Genomic DNA, 24,248 nt, shown 5'->3' with positions numbered 1-24,248 from the left:
ATTTTTAACAAAGTTATGACAGTCCCATGTCCTGCTTTAATTTTTTTTATTTTAAGTTATTTTCTGTATGTGATCTCACCACTTGACTAATCTCTTTCTGACCCTTTATTTTCTTCAGGGATTCTTTGACAGTGTTCATTTCTCACTTCATCTTGATTAGCGCTGAATGAAGATGCACAGAGTAATGGAGTGTATACGGTGACCCTTAAGCAGCTGATAACTGAGCTCTTGAGTTTAGATTGGAGAAGTAGAATCGCTTTCTACAGTCAGGCTTTATGTCAAAGCTGCAGGTGGTGCTGTGAGGATTGTCAGCTTTATCTTTTTCAACTTATGATTTATGCCTGTCAATTGAGGGTAGCAGGCCACATTTCATGCATGTAGGTTTTGTCAACATGATTCAGCTTTCACATTGGTTGCAGCACTACAATGGCAGGAGGAGCCAAGGGTGAATTTATTGCGGCTTGGAGTGTTTTAGTCCTTTGCAGGATTCTGGGCAACTGCCAGTTTATAGCAGTGTGCAGGTTAAAGGCATTTGTTTGTGTGGTGTGGGAGCAGTCAACATGCAGTGCCACTCTCACTTCCCATAGCTCAGCTGCAGCAGGCACACAAGAGAGACTTTCAGTGGAGAAAAAAAACTAAAGGCAAAGTGGCACTGGCAAAAGTATAGAATCAGGTTAGCAGAAGGGTGCAGGGAGAAGACATTTGTAGAAAAATGATCTACAATCAGAACCAGTGCTGGTTGTACTACAATACAACAGTGTCATTATTACCCGGAGTTGCAGAATAACAACCAGGTACATGTAATGCTTGCATGGCCTCTAAGGTTCTGTTCAGACTCATCTTTGATAACTCACTTATTGTGGTACACCACAGCAGAATATGCCTCTCTTGAAAAATCCGCACAGCTGGACTTCCCGAAGATAACCTGCATTTACATGAAAGAAACAAATCATTAGAGACAATGCTGGGTAACAGAAGCACTCTGGCTGATGCACAGCGGATTACAGAATCTAAACCACTTAAGAGTCCAAATAGCAATCAGTGAAATTGAATCTGGTATTTTGTGGGCTTGCTCCAAAACAAAACACAATAAAGCTGCTGGATTGTCAGAGGGCCAAGTGGATTGCAAAACTGCAGGAGTTGAAAGAGTATGGTGGGGGCAAGGCCATAGAGTGATGTTAAAACAGGGATGAGTATTTTAAATGTAATGCACTGGGGCCACTAGAAGCCAAAAAACAACAGCGAAGAAAGAAATGAAGAGGCTTTTGACCAGTTAAGAGCTCATGGAGGATGAGGATGTGTGACCAACAAGGATAGAAAGGGATCAAATGTGGCCTTTTCAAGGAGTTATATTCTGAAACTAAGAGGCATGGTACCTGTGCAAAGGGAGCGGTTGACAATATTGGCAAGCATTGGGACAGGAAAGATAACTAACTGGTCAGAACTTGGGTAGGGAGGGAGCAGTAAGTGGGACTCATGGAAGATATGAGCTTTGAGGGAAGAGAGAAAGAAAAACCAAAGTGATAGGGAGTCATGTAGAGTAACTAGGCACTCCATTCCTGCTCCTGATCACTATAGAGTGATCAATACTGGAAAGTGTATGTGTGAATGCTGGGCAAGGACAGGACTGAGCTGAGTTGTGAGGCTTGCCATGGACAAATGCGATGACGAAACTCACTGCCTCATGTATATAGAACAATCAAACCTGGATGAGATATAGCACTGCTGGTGACCATGAACTGTAGCCCAGTTCAGACGCAGCATCCTCAGAAGGAAAAGAATAACATGAAAGGAACAAACCTCTAGTTTTATGAGAAACACAGATTAGGCAGATAGCTCTCCAAGATGAATATGCCCATTAAGCTCTTGCGAAACCTGAGGTGACTCAGTTACTTGCACTATAATAAGCATGGTCTGGTAAATGGCTACATTTGCTGTCTCACCCACACAGCCATCCAAAATCCAGTACCTTGTGGGAGTAAGTAGCTACTAAAAGCTGATATAATTGCCTCAATCATTAATTTTTATGTTCTTTAATATAATTTGGTACTACTACTGGCACAACGTGTACTTCCTGTTAAGTATCCAGTGTTCAAAAATGCACAAGCACAGTGGAAAATCAATTATATTACTCACGGTATCAAGAGGTGTCAGATTAGAATCTGTGAAAGGAACATACTGACTCACAATAGACATGGGGGATTCACAAACATTGACTTAAATGTTTGACATGAAAAGAAATTTATTTTCCCAAACCACACTTAAAACTCTATAAAATGCAACTCCAGGCGAACACTGCTCCCATTCTCTGGGAATGCTCTCACACTAAACAGTATACAACAAATAGACGATCCCTCTCACTTCTGGCTTCTAATGCCTCTGCCCTTTTTAAAAAATTGATATTAACTACGTTTATGGCTTTCTGAAACATTCCCTTCCTTCTTCTGAGCTGCAGATACCCCATTTGACACATTCCTCTTCGTGATCTTCAAATCAGGACTTTGCTGTGCTGTCCTGCGCACATTATTTCATAGCATCTTAATGCTTTGGGGCTAATACTGAGGGAGCGTCGCATTGTTGGGAATGCATCGCTTTGAGACATTAAAGCCCGATTTTCCAGTTGTACTGAACACTGAAGATTGCAGGTCACCATTCTGAAAGTAGGGAGTTCTTGCTGTATGCTGGACAAGATCCCTCCCTTAACTAAGACTAACAGAAATAAATTCATCACTTCACTATCTGTGGAACCTTGCTGTATGCAAAATGGTTGCTGCTTTTGACAGTATAACAATTAATGCACTTCCAGCTGAATAACTTGCACATAAAGCAGTCTGAGATCTGAGAAATCGGGCAAGTAAAGAAATCAAGCTTTTCTTCTTTCTTTCTTGTTCTAAGAGTGCCCTGGCCTTGGGAACCCAACCTTGATATTGCTTCCTGATTTAGCTCGCATTATCTTTAGCTGCTGTGGTGTTCTGTTATGGGCCCTTCTCTTGGGTTTCTCAATAATAAATAAGAACTACATTACTTTCTGTGATACATACAATACCAGGAATGGCATTAGTGCCTGCTTGAGAAAGAAAGTTGCTAAGACCCCCCCCACGTTAATGCAAGGCATTTCTCACCGGCATGGCACTGTTGGGGTCCTCCCCTGCCATAAACTGGATTTTCACTGTAATATTCCGTACAGACCCCTGGCGGCTGCTGAAGTTCAAACTCTGTGGGTAGACATATAGTAGATTCCTAAAAGGAAGTAATGAGAGTGATGAGTGCAGACAACGTACGAGCCACGAACCAGACTTACAGAGATTAGCTGTTCCGGTCCATTAACTTTGCTGTGCTACAAATTTATCCATGTGTAAAAGAGGAGGTGCAATCTCTCTCTCTCTCTCAGACACGGGAAACAGGACACACCTACGAGATGCGTCTGAAGCATGGAAATAAGACATAACCTGAATAGCAAAGAGAATGAAGAAACACCAAAACCTGTAACAGCACCTCAATTAAAGCAAACCCTACCTGGCTGTCACTTGAATCACACATACGACACAGTGCCATTTACAGTCATAAAGTTGGCTTTACCTGACTTCTCAGATCAAAACCCACAGCAATAAGAGTGTTGAATATAGTGAAGTGGAGGGTGGGGGCCAGTGTTGACAAAGAGAGATGCTGGACAGATATTTTTTAGTGAAGGCCATTGTGGGGGAATGAAAGATAGAGGAGTGCATGATATTTACTGAACATTGTGTGTGACTGCAGTGGTATCTTCTGATTTTATACATTCCAATGGCTGCAATGGTTTAAGAATTCTGGCAGCAAAATAAAGGCAGGATCTATTCAATACCACACTAATGTTAGGCCAGCTCCCTTCCCTTCAGGCACTTGGTTACATCCTCTCAATCAGCGGCATGGCAGGTTCAACTATCCTTTGTCGAACCATCAGAATAATTTGCAGTAATCTACTGAAGAGGCAGACAACAGGAAAAATAAATAAATGAAATAATTTTACTAAGTGGATCATACACAGTGCAAAACTAAAATAAGCCCAACATTAACTCCATTACAGTAAATTCCAATAAAAAAACAAACATTTCTAATCGACTTGAAACCATTCTTTCAGCTGCCTCTGCTGCTTCTCATTTCTCATGCACCTAGACAGACCTTACCTCAAGGCTTTCCTGCCCGAGCCCTGAACTCACATTGCTCTCTAGTTCCTCGTCTACCTGTCCTCATGTCCTGTCCTATCTCATCTTGTCCACGAGACTCACCCTTGAAACCATTCCCACTAAGCTGCTGATTGTTCAACTTCCCTTCATGGTCCCCATGTTAGCTGACACAAATAATTCTCTCAAATATTTGAAAACTGCTGTCATCACCTCCTTAGCAAAAATCATACCTCATTTCCTCTGTTCTCTCTAATCATTACATCGTCCCCAATCTCCCTTCCCTCTCAAAGTTATGAAGGATATTCTTCAGGACTATGACAGAGGTCCTTCGCTTCCTGTCTGCTGCTTTGACATAAGAGGCTACCAAGGCTGAAAATTCTGTGGTAAGTAACTCACCTCCTGACCCCCAACAACACGCAAGAAGCTCAACATCATTCAGGGCAAAGCAACCCACCTGATTGGCACCCCATCTACAACCTTAAACATTCACTCCCTCCACCACCAACACACAGTGGCAGCAGTGTGTGCCACCTACAAGATGCACTGCAGCAACTCAAGGCTCCTTCGACAGCACCTTCCAAACCTGCAACCTCAGCCACCTAGAAGGACAAGGGCAGCAGATGCATGGGAACACCACCATCTGCAAGTTCCCCTCCAAGTCACCCACCATCCTGACTTATCGCCGTTCCTTCACTGTCACTGGTCAAAATCCTGGAGCTCCCATAATAACAGCACTGTGGGTGTACCTACACTACGTGGACTGCAGACGTTCCAGGTATCTTCTCAAATACCATTAGGGATGGGCAACAAATGCTGGCCAAGCCAGCAACGGCCATACCCTGTGAAAGAATTTTTTTTTAAATGAACTCTAGCAACAGATTCTCTTCTTACCCACACACCAGTCAGCCAAGGATCTATCTTTGGCCCTTTCCTCATCTACACAGTGCCCTTTGATGACACCATCCAAAGTCACAAGTCAGTTTCCATGGTATGTTGATAACATTCTCCTCCACCTCCAAACTACTTTTCATCCCACCTGTGATGTTATACTGCTCCTCCAACATCCAGCTTTTGGAAGAGTTGCAATGTGCTCCAGCTGGAACCGAGAAGGCCAACGCCATTTCGTGTATAAATTCATTGACGCCAATGTAAAACAGATGCCTAATCATCCAATGTGGCAAGTGATGTGCATGTAGACGTCTTGAGGTGGATGTGCAACAACTAGTGTATTGATGAAGGCCCAAGTACAGGCGTTGAGAACCCGCTCCTAAAGTGCACACAAGGCATTCATAGGGCCCAACACCTGTCTGAGACCCCGTTCCTGAAATCGGGTTATGCTGAATGCAGCCAGCAGCATCCATTTAACAAGTCTGGCAGCATCGGTGGAGAAGAAAAGAGTCGACGTTTCGAGTCCTCACGACCCTTCAACAGAACTGAGTATAGTTAGGAGAGGGGTGAAATATAAGCTGGTTTAAGGTGGGGGGGTGGGGGGAGAGAAGTTGAGGGGGGGGGTGGTTGTAGGGACAAGCAAGCAGTGATAGGAGCAGATAATCACAAGATGTCACAGACAAAAGGATCAAAGAGGTGTTGAAGGTGGTGATATTATCTAAGAAAATGTGCTAATTAAGAATGGATGGCAGGACACTCAAGGTACAGCTCTAGTGGGGGTGGGGTGGAAAGACTAACAAGGTATTAGTTGTAGATTTAAAAATAATGGAAATAGGTGGGAAAAGAAAAATCTATATAAATTATTGAAAAAAACAAGAGGGGGAAGAAACGGGGTGGGGATGGGGGGAGGGGGAGTTTAAGATCTAAAGTTGTTGAATTCAATATTCAGCCCGGAAGGCTGTAAAGTGCCTAGTCGGAAGATGAGGTGCTGTTCCTCCAGTTTGCGTTGGGCTTCACTGGAACAATGCAGCAGGCCAAGGACAGACATGTGGGCAAGAGAGCAGGGTGGAGTGTTAAAATGGCAAGCGACAGGGAGGTTTGGGTCTTTCTTGCGGACAGACCGCAGGTGTTCTGCAAAGCGGTCGACCAGTTTGCGTTTGGTCCCTCCAATGTAGAGGAGATCGCATTGGGAGCAACGAATGCAGTAGACTAAGTTAGGGGAAATGCAAGGGAAATGCTGCTTCACTTGAAAGGAGTGTTTGGGCCCTTGGACGGTGAGGAGAGAGGAAGTGAAGGGGCAGGTGTTGCATCTTCTGCGTGGGCATGGGGAGGTGCCATAGGTGGGGGTTGAGGAGTAGGGGGTGATGGAGGAGTGGACCAGGGTGTCCCGGAGGGAACGATCCCCAAGGAATGCCGCCAGGGGGAGGTGAAGGGAAGATGTGTTTGGTGGTGGCACCATGCTGGAGTTGGCGGAAATGGCGGAGGATGATCCTTTGAATGCGGAGGCTGATGGGGTGATAATTGAGGACAAGGGGGACCCTATCATGTTTCTGGGAGGGAGGAGAAGGCGTGAGGGCGGATGCGCGGGAGATGGGCCAGACACGGTCGAGGGCCCTGTCAACGACCGTGGGTGGAAAACCTAGGTTAAGGAAGAAGGAGGACATGTCAGAGGAACTGTTTTTGAAGGTAGCGTCATCAGAACAGATGCGACGGAGGCGAAGGAACTGAGAGAATGGGATGGAGTCCTTACAGGAAGCGGGGTGTGAGGAGCTGTAGTCGAGGTAGCTGTGGGAGTCGGTAGGCTTGTAATGGATATTGGTGGACAGTCTATCACCAGAAATTGAGACAGAGAGGTCAAGGAAGGGAAGGGAAGTGTCAGAGATGGACCATGTGAAAATGATGGAGGGGTGGAGATTGGAAGCAAAATTAATAAATTTTTCCAGGTCCCAATGAGAGCATGAAGCAAAACCGAAGTAATCATCGATGTACTGGAGAAACAGTTGTGGGAGGGGGCTGGAGTAGGACCGGAACAAGGAATGTTCCACATACCCCATAAAGAGACAGGCATAGCTGGGGCCCATGCGGGTACCCATAGCCACACCTTTTATTTCACTTCACTTGCATTTCCCCTAACTTAGTCTACTGCAGTCGTTGCTCCCAATGCGGTCTCCTCTACACTGGAGAGACCAAACGCAAACTGGGCGACCGCTTTGCAGAACACCTGCGGTCTGTCCGCAAGACAGACCCAAACCTCCCTGTCGCTTGCCCACGTGTCTGTCCTTGGCTTGCTGCATTGTTCCAGTGAAGCCCAACGCAAACTGGAGGAACAGCACCTCATCTTCCGACTAGGCACTTTACAGCCTTCCGGACTGAATATTGAATTCAACAACTTTAGATCTTAAACTCCCTCCTCCATCCCCACCCTCTTTCCGTTTCTTCCCCCTCCCTTTTGTTTTTTTCAATAATTTATATAGATTTTTCTTTTCCCACCTATTTCCATTATTTTTAAATCTACAACTAATACCTTGTCAGTCTTTCCACCCCACCCCCACTAGAGCTGTACCTTGAGTGTCCTGCCATCCATTCTTAATTAGCACATTTTCTTAGATAATATCACCACCTTCAACACCTCTTTGATCCTTTTGTCTGTGACATCTTGTGATTATCTGCTCCTATCACTGCTTGCTTGTCCCTACAACCACCCCCCCACTCAACTTCTCTCTCCCCCCGTCCACTTTAAACCAGCTACCAGCTTATATTTCACCCCTCTCCTAACTATACTCAGTTCTGTTGAAGGGTCATGAGGACTCGAAACGTCAACTCTTTTCTTCTCCGCCGATACTGCCAGACCTGCTGAGTTTTTCCAGGTAATTCTGTTTTTCTTTTGGATTTCCAGCATCCGCAGTAGTTTTTTGTTTTTATCCATTTAATAAGTGTTGACCAAAACCTTTTGTCCTTTTCAACAGAAACTCCTTTTAACTTAGCTGAAATTAAACTTTAATGCAGCACCGCAGTTAAAAACCTATCTCTGTTGCACACATGAACTGAAAGCTAGTTGCCAGAAACACCAAGGCAATAACAAGTGGTGACAACAATAAAAGCATAAATCAATCAGAACCTTATTACCAGGAAGAATAATAGAGGAAGAGTAAAAGAGGAGCTGAGATTGTGTTTGAGTATGTAACTCTAACTCATTCTTGAGGCATGACTATGCACAGCAAATATTCGGTTTGACACTTCTTGTCATTGTGGAAACCCCACCTGAGTAACACCCTGGCAGCCACTGATGTCTGCTGTAAAATGTGTTCACCAGACTATCATGTTGGCTCCCCGCCCACTGACCCGCATCTTTGTTTTGACAGGTGGGAGAATGCTGCCTTACCTCAGCTCCAAAAAATGCCTTTATTAACCAGTCTCCCTGGTGAAACTATGCATAGCAGACAAGAAGAAACTGTGCTGTAAAAATTGAAAGTATGGTATTGCCTGACACTGACGTATTTCCATGTCACAGTCATATTCAAATAATGAATTATACCCTCAAACACACTCTCATCTCTTCTGTTATTCTTCTTGATAGAGAGATTTTATTTGAATTATGTCATAGCAACAGGAGGCGGCCATTTAGCCCCTCAAACCTGTTCTGCCATTCAATGAGATAATGGCTGATCTGAAACCCAACTCCATATTGCTGCCTTTGCCCTTTATCCTTTAACGCCTTTGGATTACACAAATCGATATATCTCAGATTTAAAATTAGTAATTGATCTAGGATCAATTGCTGTTTGCAGAAGAGTTCCAAACATCTACCATCCTTTACATGAAGGGGTGTTTCCTAATTTCACTCCTCAAAAGGCCTGGCTTGAACATTTGAACTATGCTCCCTAGTCCTAGACTCCCCAACAAGCAGAAATAGTTTCTATCTACCCTATCTGCTCCAATTAATATCTTGAAAGTTTTGATCAAATCACCCCTTTATCTTCTAATTCCAGGGAATAAACCCTACTTTGTGTAATCTTGATCAATGCTGTGCACCACACTTAGGAAAGATATACTGGCCTTGGAGGGAATGCAGCATAGAATGATATCTGGAATTACCCTTGGAGTCCAGATGTCATTCTGGCAAATCTGTGCTGCACTCTCTCCAACACCAATATATCCTTCCTAATTCCTCATTACTCATGTACAAGCATCACATGTATAAGCATCACCTGACGTGTAGTTAACCCCCACTGAGGGTTAGGGGGTTAACTGCACTCAATATCTTTTTTACTCTGGCAAATGCTAATACCTCTTGTCAATTATCCTGGGGGTACTTTTTTTTTTAATGCTGCACATTGGAACAGGAACACTTACAGCAGCCCCGCCATCACTTTCAACTTCAGGTAAATGCACAGGGACAAGCATTTGCTCCAACAGCCATCTCTGCTCAAAGTACCTGAAGGATTCCAGTATGACAAGTACCATACCCAAAACAAACAACACTCATGTTAACCTAGATTTATACATCTGTGGAGAAGGTCCATTAAAAGGTACACACATACAGAACAGATGCAGCTCATTAGCGATTACTGGATTATGTTAACATACACTTTTATAAAGACACGCCGCATTTTAGGCTTAACAGTAATTAATCAGAATTGGGATGTCAAACCTGCTGCTGGTTCTAATATTTCTGTTCTTATACTTTTAATGAGGTTTTGTGAGACCATCTGCATACTGTGATAATTTGTCACGTTTCTGACTTCCCTAACCCACAGAAATGTGACAGTTTTTTGGTAGTGCTCTCAGAAACAGTCATACCTTGTTGCACTCTCACTGTATTTCAGACCAAAATAAATGCATCAGGTCAACTTTTGTTAGTGATATTTTTCTTAAAACCATGTTTTCAAATTGTGCTCGAACAATAATGATGTGATAACAATGCACACCGTTGTTAATGTGCAAATTGGCCAACAAATTTAGGATCTTAAAGGTAATGCCAAAAGAGACGAATCCCCAGAATTTGCAGTGATTTACAATGCTTCACTGATTGCTCTGTACAAATCACATCACGCCCTTAGCCTGCCAGTTATTTTTAAAAAATTGCTCGATTTGCACTTTAATTACCCATTAAACTCACCACAAAAAGTTATGTCCGGTGATTAACGGTGCACATACCCTTTTAATGAGATAATAATTGTTAATGCAATGTCAAACAACATCTCCAACCCAGAAGAGGACACAATTCAAAACGGAGTCTCATTCCTTCAGGTGATAAATTGTTAATGATTTTTAAAAAGTCAAATTTATTTATTTTTTTCTTCATTATTCAGTCTATCTTTCCTTCTCTTTATCTCTTTAACCGATTTGATTCAAACACACCCTATTTCTTCCTCAGGCATTCCCGTTTCTTTCTCAATCCTTAAACCTCATTGAATAAGGAAATACACTGTTGACTCTGTCATTCACTGAGTTCCCAAATGCCTCACTGCCCTCAGCGCACTATCAGCTACACATTCAGAAAATTATGCTGCAAAAATCTCTAGCTGAAGGGTGGAGAAGAAAAGTCTAATGGGCGGTGGGATGCCCTGCTTCAGTGAGATATGGCCCATTAGCTTTGTAAATTTGCTATGGGTACAATGAAAATTAAAGGCAAATGGTCACAGAGATTCAGTACCTTCAGGAAACATTGGAAATGTTCAAAGCTGAGAAGTTGCAATATTGATTTGCTGCCACCAGAGGGCTCTCTACCCCAAACTCTGAGGGCCTCTAGAGGCCAAACGGCAGTATTACCTTATTCCAACACCACACTGATCTCTCAAAATCACCTGTACACTATAATATGGTCACATTACACCCCAAATACCTTACGTGGATGCAGCTTCTGAGGTTCCCACTTGCATATCACTTTCACTCAATTCTGGCATTTAGTCAGACAGTCACAGATTCAAGACCCAATCTAGAACTTGAGCATATAATGCAGACTTGGCACACTGATTCACTGTTGAAAAGACAAACTTGCCTTTCATGACCTCAGGACATCCCAAAGTGCTTTCAGCCAATGAAGTACTCTCAAAGTGTTGTAGCTGTAGTAACGTGGGCAAGGTGGCAGGCAATTTGCACACAGCAAACTTCCACAAACAGCAATGACCGGATAACCTATTGTAATGATGCTGTTTGAGGGATAAATGTTGGACCAAAACACGGGAGAACTCCCCTGCTTCTCTTTGAAATAGCACTTGTGGGGTTTGTTGTGTCTACCAAGCAAGTACCTCTGTGCAACATCTTATCCAAAAGACTGAAGGAGTGCTGTAGTGTCAGATGTGACATCTTCTAGATGAGATATTAAATACAGTCCTTAACCGCCCTCTCAGGTAGGCACATGTAACAGAGCTAAGACCTCACACTATATTTTTATGAAATTTTATATATGAACATGTCTACTTCCTAAAATAAAAAAACTGGACAAAGACTTTAAAAAAGGCTGAAGCTAGGTCTGCCTGTAACCCTGAACAATAGGAGTTAATCTAGCAGCATCGAAGAAGTTTGTGCCTCGTTATCTTTGAAGAGACAATAATGACTCTGTGGACTGCAGAGGCCAAATTCAAAGGGAACAATACAAACGTCATTTACATTTCACAAGCCAGGTCTGGTCAACGGAGGCTACTAGTCTGCTGGGACAAAGGACCTGCACTTTCCCTTTCAGATTCTTACTTGTTGAACATTAACAATCTCAAGAATGCAGACAAAGGAGTATACAACTTTGTCAAAATCGAAGAGGGCAGGTGGGAGTCATGTGACATGACACCCTAGCTGGAAGAACCAGTTACACGGTCTTGCTGTACTGCCAATCAGTCTGCCATTTTCCATCTAGCAAGCAGCAGCTCAGAAAAATGGCCTGGTCCAGTTGAGTACCTGCCCTGCAGCCACCGCCCCATCCACCTACACTGTTTCTACTGAAATTTCCCAACTTTTGTACTAGAGCCTACAAGACTAATTATTCTTTACATCGTGGAAGTCACCTCTACAGGAAAAATGAATTATCCAGCATCAGTCTTCAACCTGTTGACCACTGGGAATTCAAAAAGAACTTCATTGGCTACAAAGCACTTTGAAGAAGAGGAAAGAAACTAAAAAAGTAAGTTGTATTTAATATAACATCTTCCACATCCTCAGGTTGTCCTGAAGTATCCATAACCTATGACATACCTAGACATGTGGTCACTGTTGTATAGTATTAAGAAGTACAATAGTCCATTTGCGATCAGCAAAGTTCCACAGACTTTCTGACATCCTGAGGATGTTCAAGGTGGATACAATATTGATGGAGTTCCCCACCACAGACACAGGTAAAAAATATTCTAACTGCAACCAGCCCTCTCCCTTGCAATAGGGATGACGCCATTAGTAATGTTGTACTAAGTATGATCAAGGTTGATTGTTACCTGTATGTAGTGTAGGGTACATAGACTTCCCTTGCTGGGAACTCCAGGATCTCTTTTGTTGGGCGGACTCGAGGATCTGGGTATGGTTTGACATGGAGCAGCTCAGGAGAGAGGCAGTAGTGTGGACTTTCAGGAGCAGGAGATATATCGATCTTTAATTGAGCTGTAAAAATAGAACACATACTTTTAAGATAAACCAAAGAAATACAGGAAGTGTGAAGTTACAGACACTCCCTCCGTCCCTTCTTGAACCACCACAGTCCATGTGGTCTAGGTACACCCACAGTGCTGTTTGGGAGGGAGGTCCAGGATATTGACCTCAACGATAGTGAAGGAACGACAATGCAGTTCCAAGTCAGGATGAGTGATGTTGGAATTGCACACATCCAGGCAAGTGGGGAGTATTCCATCACACTCCTGACACGTACCTTGTAGATGGTGGAGAGGTTTTGTTGAGTCGGAAGGTGAATTACGCACCACAGAATTCCCAGCCTCTGACAGTTGATTGGCACCCCATCCACCACCAATGCTTGGAGCAGCAGTGTGTACCATCTACAAGATGTAGTGCAGCAACTCACCAAGTCTCCTTCAACAACACCCTCCAAACCAGTGACCTCTACGTGGTAGAACAAGGTCAGCAGATGCATGGGGACATCATCATCTTCAAGTTCTCTTCCAAGTCACTCAACATCCTGACTTGGAACTATATTTCCGTTCCTTCATTGTCACTTGGTCAAAATCCTGGAACTCCCTTCCAAACAGCGCTGTGGGTGTACCAGCACCACATGGACTGCAGCAGTTCAAGAAGGTGGCTCACCGCCATCTTCTGAAGGACAATTATGGATGAGCAACAAATGGTGGCCTAGCCAGCAACGCTCACATCCCATGAAAATAAAACAAAAGACAGTCACTCTCACCTCACCTCTTGAATTCAGCTCTTTTTCCCTGTTTGGACCAAGGCTGTAAAGAGGTTTGGATCTAGCATCAGTGAGCAGGTTATTGTTGAGCATATGTGCTGCTTGATGGCACTGCTAACGACACCTTCCATCACTTTGCTGATGATTGAGAGGCGGTTGATGGGGCAGTAACTGTCTAGTTTGGATTTGTCCTGCTGTTTGTGGACAGGGCATACCTGGGCAATTTTCCACACCGTCAGATAGATGCTAGTGTTACAGCTGTGCTGGAACAGCTTGGCTAGTTCTGGAGCATAAATCTTAACGACTATTGCTGGGATCATGTCAGGGTCTTTGCTGTATCCAGTGCCTTCAGCTGTTTCTTGATTTCACGTGGAGTGAATCAAATTGGCTGAGGACTGGCATGCTGCTGGGGATCTCAGGTGGAGGGCAGAACATATTTAAATTATTGCTAGTCAATACCAGGTCCAACAAGTTAAATAATTTTAGTTTCCACAAAAGTAGCAAAGTGTGCATTTGTTCACTTTCTCATTGCATAAAGCTATTGTAGTCACCTGCTGCAACCCAATATTCACTTTGCACCTTTTAGTCTTCAGGTGCAGAAAGTTACCTGTCACTGGTCGCAGTCTCCGCAGAACAGATGAGGGTCTCCTCATGTCTGCCAGGAACTTATACAAGTCTTCATCGCATAAACGGTCCCCTTCCTGATGAAACACAAAGACAGTGATCCAACATCAAGGCCTTAGCTCAAGAATGGTTCCTAAGACTTCACCATTAGAACAGGAAAGAAATAAAGTCAAGCTCTCCTGGACAAGAGATTTGAGAACTTAGTCAGAAACCAATACTAGCAGTAAGTTGCTTTTATTAGACATTGATGGGTGTGTTACAGTACTTGGGGCAGGGGGCAAGGGTAGCAGATTCCCTAGCATTTTCCCCTTCAATTCACCCATGCCTACAATTCACCCACACCGCCATGGCTACAATTCACCCACACCGCCATGCCTACAATTCACCCACACCGCCATGCCTACAACTCACCCACACCGCCATGCCTACAACTCACCCACACCGCCATGCCTACAATTCACCCACACCGCCATGCCTACAATTCACCCACACCGCCATGCCTACAATTCACCCACACTGCCATGTCTACAATTCACCCACACCGCCATGCCTACAATTCACCCACACCGCCATGCCTACAATTCACCCACACCGCCATGCCTACAATTCACGCACACCGCCATATCTACAATTCACCCACACCGCCATGCCTACAATTCACCCACACCGCCATGCCTACAATCCACCCATATCGCCATATCTACAATTCACCCACACCGCCATGCCTACAATTCACCCACACCGCCATGCCTACAATTCACCATGCCTACAATTCACCCACACCGCCATGCCTACAATCCACCCATATCGCCATATCTACAATTCACCCACACCGCCATGCCTACAATTCACCCACACCGCCATGCCTACAATTCACCCACACCGCCATGCCTACAATTCACGCACACCGCCATATCTACAATTCACCCACACCGCCATGCCTACAATTCACCCACACCGCCATGCCTACAATCCACCCATATCGCCATATCTACAATTCACCCACACCGCCATGCCTACAATTCACCCACACCGCCATGCCTACAATTCACCATGCCTACAATTCACCCACACCGCCATGCCTACAATCCACCCATATCGCCATATCTACAATTCACCCATACCACCATGCCGTTATTGATACAATTATGAACTGATGCACACAATTTCAGGATTCGGGCATAAGTCCCTTTTGACATGGGTTTATGTCAAAGTGAACCCAGCACAGCAAAATGTACACCAAACTCTCTTCTTGATGTTCACAAAGCTCATGAGCTAAGAGGAAGGGTCAGAGAAGTTTAAGCCTCATAGTCATCAAGAAAGAGGGGGCTAAAGGAGGTAAAAAGGAACCACAATGAAACGTCTCGCGCATTATGGACATCCGATGGGTCCAATGGCTTCCTGTGCTGTACTACTCTATGCTTCTATTAAATGGCACTCGCTGGTCTCCCAGGACATTGCACAAAGAGGCTGGAATCTCAAGCAATGACCTTTAATCTGCTAATGTGGCCCACGTACTCCTTTCAAGATCATGTTTCAACTCGATTAATGAAACCATCTGCAGTCATTGGTAAGCAGTTTAGCTCATTCAGGAAAATAACTTGTGAACTTCAGCCTCCAGGTGAGTAACTGGCTTTCTTTTTTTCCCCCCAAGCAAGATGATGTTTGAGTCTGGGCCCCAACGAAGCCACATTTGTTTGCCTTGGACTATTTATTTTGGCCTTAAAGTCTCTTTTTATCATTTACCTGTTTGAAGAAGTTTGTGACAGTCAGGGTAGCTGGTCTGAAGTTGGTGTAGTTGCAGGTATCATCCCCAATGCTCATCCGCTCCAACGTCCTTTTCTTCCGGTCTGTCCACGTTCCCTTTCGCTCTAGATAAAAACCATAATAAAAGGGTATAGCACCTGTTTCCCTTCATTACTACTTCTGGTGCCAAACGTCCCCCTTCAACATACAACCAGTGAGGCCCACATGACCTATGCCAGTTCTCGCTCTTCAGCTGGAGCTCTCTATTATTACCTTTCCCCCAAACCTAATCAAATATTTATTAGGTTCCTTTTTAAATAGTGTTACAGTCTCTACTTTAATGGCAACACACTAAAACAACTTCCTGTTCTAATGACCTACAGTGTAAGATTCTGAGCTGGTCCAACATCGTAAAATAATACATTCACTAGCTTGGATTTTCTAGCTGGATGAAGCCGTGACATCAGTTCAACAAAGCCATATTGTAAGGTTTCAAGGTCAGAGTGGCTTTACTAAGCCAGTACACACCCAGCTACCTAACTTCGGAGCACACTAGTAAACAGAGCCTACAGATCTCGAGAAACACTCAGCCTTTATTCACCAGAGAATAGAATTTGAACAGGTTCAGCGAGAAACTAAGGGGAGAGGCTAATGTGTATCCAGAAAATCCTTGTACTCAGATCTCTCCAGGGTCTCATCCCTCCCTAGCTCTGACATCCTCTAACCTGAAGACACTCTGAGAATCTGGCACTCTGGCTCCTTGTGCATCCTCAATTTTTGTCACACTTTCAAGTGTTCTAGGCCCTAAGTTCCAGAATTCCCTCCTAAACCTCACCACCTCTCTCTCCTCTTAAGATGCTCCTTAAGACCTTTGATGTTGGTTCTTCCTGTCAGTGTGAAGCAGAATTTACCAAGCATTGGATGCTTGCCTGCTGATGGGAATGCGAATTGGGATTAGACTGTCGTGAGGCGGGTTAGTTTTACCCATTGGGTGAAGTGTCGTTGCAACAATAATCCTGCTGGATACAAGAGAAACTGTAGGTTCAGACTTGTTCACCTGCCCTAATATCTCCTTATGTGGTTCAGTGTGAAATTTTGTCTGATGATGCTACTGTGAAGCCCATGGGATGTTTTAGTGCATGAAAGGTGCCAACCAAATCCAACCCAGCCAATTACCGTCCCATCAGTCTACTCCCGATCATCATCCCGATGGAAGGGGTCATTGACAGTGCTATCAAATGGCACTTAATCAGTAATAACTGCTTATTGACACACAGTTTGGGTTCCATTCGGGCCACTCAGCACCTGACCTCATGACAGCCTTGGTCCAAACATGGACAAAAGAACTGAACTCAAGTGGTGAGGTGACAGGGACTGCTCTTGACATCAAGGCCACACTTGACCAAGTGGGGCATCAAGGAGCCCTAGCAAAATTGAAATCAAAGGGAATCGGGGGGAAAACTCTCTGCTGGCTGGAGTCACCTAGCACAGAGGAAGATGGTTGTGGTTGTTAAAGGTCGATCATTACAGTTCCAGGATATCATATCACAGCACGAGTTTCTCAGGTTAGTGTCCTTGGGCCAACCATCTTCAGCTGCTTCATCAATAACCTTCCCTCCTTCAAAAGGTCAGAAGTGGGGATGTTCGCTGATGATTGCATAATGTTCAGCATACTTGTGACTCCTCAAATACTGAAGCAGTTCATGCCCACGCAGCAAGACCTGGACAATATTCAGGCTTGGGGCAATAAATGGCAAGTAACAATCATGCCACGTAAGTGCCAGGCAATGACCATCTCCAACAAGAGAGAATTCAACGATCACCCCTTGACATTCAATGGCATTACCATCGCTGAATCCCCCACTATCAATATCCTGGGGGTGACCATTGACCAGAAACTGAACTGGACCAGCCATATAAATACTTTGGCTACAAGAGCAGTCAGAAGCTGGGAATTCTGCAGCGAGTAACTCACCTCCAGGCATCACAAAGCCTGTCCACCATCTACAAGTCAGAAGTGTGATGGAATACTCCCCACTTGCCTGGATGTGTGCAGTTCCAACAACACTCAAGAAGCTTAAAAACATCCAGGACAAAGCTGCCCGCTTGATTGGCACCCCATCTACCACCTTCAACATTCACTCTCCCCACGACTGATGCACAGTGGCAACAGAGTGTACCATATACATGATGCACTGCAGCAACTCACCAAGGCTCCTTCAACAACACCTTTCAAACCTACAACCTCTACCATCTAGAAGGACAAGGGCAGCAGGTGCCTGGGAACACCACCATCTGCAAGTTCCCCTCCAAGTCACTCACCACCCCAACTTGGAACAATATCGCCATTCCTTCACTTTTGCTGAGTCAAAATCCTGGAACTCCCTTAACAGCACTATGGGTGTACCTACACCACATGGACTGCAGCAATTCAAGAAGTCAGCTCACCCCCACCTTCTCAAGGGCAATTAGGGACGGGCAATAAATGCTGGCCCAGCCAGCGGAGCCCATATCCCGTGAACACAAAAAAATATATAAACGTAAAACTTTGTGGCTGGAAGGATTGATCCTGAAATTCACGCTGATACCAACATGCACTTACTAATGCGCACCTGACTTGAGTCAAACAAACCACTTAATAGATCTGACTTTGAAAAGGATCAGCTTGAGCAGGGCAGAATGGAGCCATGTGTAGTATCTCACCGCTTTCTGAGTCTGAGGACTCGCGCTCCAGGCTCCCGGCGCTGCTTACAATGTTCATGAGGTGGATGGCAGTCCAGGCAAAGGGCATTCGGAATTTACCCAACTTGCTGCAGAACTGCTCTGCCTGGTTCTTCAACTTCTCCACTTTCTCCTTGTGCTGGGCAGGTGACACAAACAAAGGAGACATGTGTTCAACAGTAAGCTCCAGATAAGTATTCCGAGAGTGGCAAAGGGAACATCACGACAAGAAGATAGACGGAGAGAGAGAGAGATACAGATAGATGAAGAAAAATTTTAAAAAGGAGAGAATTGAAAAGTAGCAGACAGCTAGAAGACTAGCACAAAATTGTATCTCATAAACACCATTATCTTAAAAATAACTCACTTGTGAAATAATGACTAGTTATGAAGGCAAATGCAGCAACCATTATGGGCACAGCAAAATCCCACATTTAGTGATGAATCAACGACAAATTAATCTGCATTTGGTGGTGATGGCTGAGGAAAGAATATTGGCCAGGATGCTGGGAGAACACCCTGCGCTTCTCTGAATAGTGCCATGGGATCTTTAACATCCAACTGAACTGCTGGAACAGGCTCATGGGGAAGGGTTCCTCTGAAATGCAGCACTCCAATTAGGACCACACAGGGCAGAGCCTTGAACCCATCACCTCCCAAATCCAAGGTATATGCCACAAACTGACATATGCTGGGAAAAGGGTCTTGAAGCAACAATGCAGTACTGTAAATGTGTCTTATGCCAATGTGAGCATTTAGCAACTATCAACATTGCGACGCCAAGTTTTAGAAAGGCATCATACAGCAACAAACCATGGGATTATGCCATGTTTCGCTGAGGTTCCATTCTCAACCTTACTACTCAGCTAAAACAATTATCAAGAACATAGAAAAATTGGAGCAGGATTAGGCCATTCAGCCCTTTGAGCCTGTTCCATCATTCAATACAATCACTGCTGATCTTCTACCTCAACTCCACTTTCCTTCATTGTCCCCATATTCCTCGATTCCTTTAGTATTCAAAAATGTATCAATCTCAGTCTTGGGTATATTCAATGACTGAGCATCCACAGGATGTTGTGGATGAATCTTAAAGAATTCTAAAGATTCACAGCCCTCAGTGAAGAAATTTATCTTCATCTCAGTTTGAAATGGCTGACCCCTTATTATGAAACCGTGACCCCTACTTCTATGCTCCCCCATACATATATATGTATATATATATATATATATATACACACACACATACACTAAATGGCTGAGATACCATTCATTTTTGCAGTGAACTTTCTAGCAACTGATGGATTACATTAAGAATTCTCTACAGTGAATGATGATTAGACAGGCGTGTTTTCTGCTTACCTTAGTGGAATCAGACTCCTTCATAACCAGGTAGGGTTCAGCACATTCCCCAATGTCACCTTGCTGCAGAACCTTTTCAAGCTGCAATGGGAAGAAGCGCAAAGTGAAAAATGTTCCAGATTAAATACACCAAGAAAGATCAGCAACCTCAAAGGGGATGAAAATGTAAGGTAAATGGCAATGTAAAAATTTTAGCTCAAAAGAGAATTTTAAAAGATACACCAGGGGGAAGCCACATCCTTACCTTAATTACCAGGAATATGTCAGCAGAAGGATATGTTATAGAGAAGATGGTAGACCTGGCCAACGTCGATATAGCAACATGGGGAATATGAGGGCGGAGCAAGCCCTTCATTTGGTCCGAATTCAAATCAAAATAGAAGTTTTCAGAAATCTACAGCGAACAGCAGAAAAAATGTTGTTAGTTTAGTCAAAGGGGTTCGAGCAGCTTCATCCCAATCAGTAGTTAACCTCAAGGAGGGACCACACGAGACAATAAGCAATTCCGACACAGAGACAGTAAACCATTCTTCCATGTGACAATGGACAATACAATGGATGGGCTACAATATCGTGAAACACCTGATCAAAGCTGGCACACATTTTGTATTGACAGTTACACCAGGTAACTCCTGTGGGAAGCTGACTTCAAACATCCTGATTACAAGTTAAATTCCCATTTTTGGGTGAATGTTGGCATCTGCCAGCATTGCCTGCTTTGTCAGTTGCTGGCTAGCTCAATTAAATTAGGGTTCCCCACATGGGAGCAGCAGCAGCCTGTCTTAAAGAAGTAACAGACAACAACCCCAGAGCAAAGCTTCAATACAGTTGAAGATAAAGCAGCATTAGTGTTGATGGTTACAGAGAAAACTGTGCTCACATTAGGAAGCCATATAATGAATGATCATTTTCCAGCTGATGAGGGATCAGGGATATGGTAGAAACCATTACTGGGTGTAAAATCCAATAACAATGTTCATTTTCTCAGCAATTACTATTTTTCCATCACCTTAATGCAGAATTCGAACACCCACCTGCCACTGTCACACAGAATAAAATGCAAAAAAAATACAAGATGGAACACCTGTTAGAACAGTCACTTACCTTCTTCTTTTCCTTCACATCATAAAGGGCAAGAACCCCAAATATGGGCTCGATTTCAATTTCAAACCTTTGATGAAAGGGAAGAAAACAAATATATCACTCAGAGGCAGACTTTTTGCTGCTGCACTAAGTGCACAGCCAGCGTCTCTTGGATTAACAGAAACACAATAAAACTCCAACACAGATTTACAAGAAATTGAAGCACTTCTTATCCTGCACAAATCAATATTCCTTCACAAAGGATCAAACATACTCATATCTGCCTATGTTGCTAAGTGTGTTAATAGTGAATGTGACATTACTAAATGTGTTAATAATGAATTTAAGCACGTACAGGATCTAGGGAATACACCATCCAAGACTGCATGAAACTGCTCTCTCCCATACAAAAAAGGGTTTGGGCTGTCTCAATCCAGATTCTAGAAAGCAAAGTCTCAAAGTTCAGTGCCAAATCGTACTCAAAGGCCAGAGTAGCTTGGGAAGGCGAAAAACGCTACTGACCTTTTTTTCTGAGACTGGGTTTGAGACATGTTGTTGAATTTGGTGGAGACTAAATCTTCATGTAACCTACTCTACACCTTTCCTAAAGTGATTGATGCCAACATTGGTGGTAAATAATGTAAACTAATATATCCAAATACCGACATCCTTCAACTTGACAAGCACAAGATTCATGAAGAAACTGATAGGTTTACTTGCAAGTGAACTAGAGAATGAAGACACTTAGAGGAATGCTGAGTTACAGTAGGAATGCTCCTATTGTTAGACTGATTGACTCATTCAAAAGCAATTCAGTATGGGTGGAGGGTAGGAAATAATTGGTCAGGGCCCCCACTCCATTCACTGTACAGCAGCTTCATCAATTCTTGGTAATTAGGGGAAGGGTGGAGTTTCCCTGTGAAATATCCATCATGTGGGCGTTGGGCAAGGACAAGATTGGGTCCTGCCATGATGACCTCCCCCCGCCCCACAGTCAAACAGCCTGCTTATTTTGGGTGCCCTGGGCTCATACCCAAATAGATGTTGAACCTTAGCATGAGGTGGCATCTTAAGACGAGCAAACGAAGGAGGCAAATATATAGCCTATGTGGTTTACACCATGTCGTTATTATTGGGAAGGTAAAAAAAAAGTAAAATTATTGGGGGTGCCAATACTGAATGCTGGGTGAAATATTACAAACAATACCCTGGTTTTCTCTTCAGACTTGTGCTACATGTAGTATTTAACCCACTTACTGAGACATACCCAAGCCCACCTGCGATTTCACTATCCTCGGGTTAATATGTGCACACACCCATTTTATGTTCAACATGGTGCAGGAGTGTGAGAAAATCACTTCTGTGCTGTAAAGGGCCTCTACTCACTTCAATGACAGGCATTTTACAAGAATTCGTTGTCCAAAATGTTCTTTGGGGACTTCTGGAATAGTGCATCGTTCAACCGCTTCATCCTGAGAGTGGAAAAATACAATCAGCAATTGTGCACAGAAAACGCCGAATTACTTTTTAAAGTAACAGAGATTAACATGCAAATGATGGCTGCATCCATTACCTGTTTGCTATCTGCAAACTCTATTTGTATGTCAAGGTTAGCACTAACGACCAATAAATACTTAGTGTCTCCTGTTTTCCAGCAGGACTTGGTAGAACTGTTGACAAGCTTTTACCATCAATGCTTAGATCAACAAAGAGAGAGGCAAGTTCTAGGCTCAGCATCCATGACGAGGACTACTCCTGAGCTAATGAGCAGTGCAGATCAGAATGGACGGAGTATTCCTGATCAGTGAAATGCTGGCTGCATTTAGAAGTCAGCAATTAGAAGTATTTCTCCATTACATCGGACTTTGTATTGTGCAGAATTATCATCCAATGTCAAAGGTCACATATGTAGATATAACAGTGCCTCTCAATCATCCTCTTCCAGAACAGGCAATGACATTGGGCCTACAAAGCGCTGTGGAGAAGACACCACTCACACGAACCCGTGAGAAAACACTGCCTGATGCCAAGGGCAAGATCAGCACCAAGGGTAAGCATCGCTATATCACCTTCTGCATCTGTTTCTTAAGTGAAATCATGAATTTTGCTCATTGTGGCTTTTTCTTGATTTTGAAAGCATCAAGCAAGGGGGAAAGTGACATGTCTCTTCTCAGTGATTGTGACCTCGGGGAAGAAGGTTAGTTTTCAGCTTTTGGAAACCTCACTTGTGGTGGCCATGAATGGAACGGGAATACCAAGCACAGCATCATGGCTGCTCTGTGGCAACACCCTCATTGACGACAACATCTGAAAAGATATTTAGGAGGCTCCCTGGGTACGTTTCAAGAGATTTTTAGCCAAAGGAGCAGCACTGTACCAGCCCCTTTCACTCCTGATCAGTGCCACCTGTTACTTCATCCACAAGGTGGTGCCAAAATTCCAAATAGTTATAAACTCTTCTAAAGTGGGATTGAGACTAACTAGACCCCATTCAATATTTTCATAAAGGTGGTATTGTATCATATGCATTTACAAAGCATCAGATGGCAGGAAGACAAAACTCAAAGGTGCACAAAGCAGTTTAAGTGGTATTTTTGATGGTTTCAGTTTCCTTTTTGATCTATGGTTTTAGCACTCCATACTCTGCCACAGACCATTTCCTAGGCTAGAAGCTCCTAACTTTACTGTTGTCAAGCTAGCTGTTGGGGTGTGTAGGAGGCTGGCTTTGGGATATTTCCTGCCCTTCCGCCTCTGTCTTACTGAAGAAGCATTTCACCAGTGATCTGCACTTCCCCAACACCTCGGCTGAGGTTAGGCACAGGTTTGAGGCCACATGTTACTATGTCTCCCTGGCTATTTAAATATGAATCATGACAGAAATCTAAGCTCTTGCCTCATCCTTAGAAGAAGGATGGTACCTTCCAAGCGAAACTAGGGGAGAATAACAACTGACGAAAGCTAAATACTGTGGAGAGAGAAACAGAGTTAACGTTTTGAGTCCGTATGACTCTTCTTCAGAACTGGTGACAAGTAGAAACATGGTCGATTTCATATCGTTTATGAAGGGGTGGAGCAGGTGGAGCAAGATAGGTCAGGGATAGGTGGGAGCTAAGGAGGGATTGACAGAGATGTCATGGACACAAGACAGAGGGAGTATTAATGGTACTGTTAAAGACTAAAGAAGATGCTGATAGTGGCATAAAGTTAAGAACAGAATGTGTTAATTGCAGAATAAGAGTCAACGCTCTGTGAAAGCACAACATTGAAACCATTGAAAATGGCGCTGTGGGCGGGTCGTTGGTTGGGAAAGGATAAAAATA

The 24,248-nt window shown here is 43.8% G+C and overlaps 1 protein-coding gene across 9 annotated transcripts in view; it reads right to left on the bottom strand.

Moving 5' to 3' along the window:
• dock6 (dedicator of cytokinesis 6) overlaps nucleotides 1-24,248 on the bottom strand; it is a 152,200-nt gene that overhangs the window by 74,740 nt on the left and 53,212 nt on the right. For all 9 annotated transcript variants that reach the window (XM_078531490.1, XM_078531492.1, XM_078531491.1 and 6 more), the window contains exons 7-16: nucleotides 22,315-22,400; nucleotides 20,950-21,016; nucleotides 20,090-20,239; nucleotides 19,846-19,926; nucleotides 18,466-18,622; nucleotides 15,763-15,887; nucleotides 14,000-14,093; nucleotides 12,476-12,638; nucleotides 3,123-3,240; nucleotides 855-925 (exon numbers count right to left, since the gene is read on the bottom strand). In XM_078531490.1, the coding sequence (XP_078387616.1) occupies nucleotides 855-925; nucleotides 3,123-3,240; nucleotides 12,476-12,638; nucleotides 14,000-14,093; nucleotides 15,763-15,887; nucleotides 18,466-18,622; nucleotides 19,846-19,926; nucleotides 20,090-20,239; nucleotides 20,950-21,016; nucleotides 22,315-22,400 (1,112 nt within the window). The remainder of the gene's footprint in view (nucleotides 1-854; nucleotides 926-3,122; nucleotides 3,241-12,475; nucleotides 12,639-13,999; nucleotides 14,094-15,762; nucleotides 15,888-18,465; nucleotides 18,623-19,845; nucleotides 19,927-20,089; nucleotides 20,240-20,949; nucleotides 21,017-22,314; nucleotides 22,401-24,248) is intronic.

This window comes from Cetorhinus maximus, chromosome 28, assembly GCF_964194155.1.
Source record: "Cetorhinus maximus chromosome 28, sCetMax3.hap1.1, whole genome shotgun sequence".
Lineage (NCBI taxonomy): Eukaryota > Metazoa > Chordata > Chondrichthyes > Lamniformes > Cetorhinidae > Cetorhinus > Cetorhinus maximus.
Note: the sequence above shows the minus strand (reverse complement) of the source record. Positions and strands in the feature narration are given on the sequence as shown.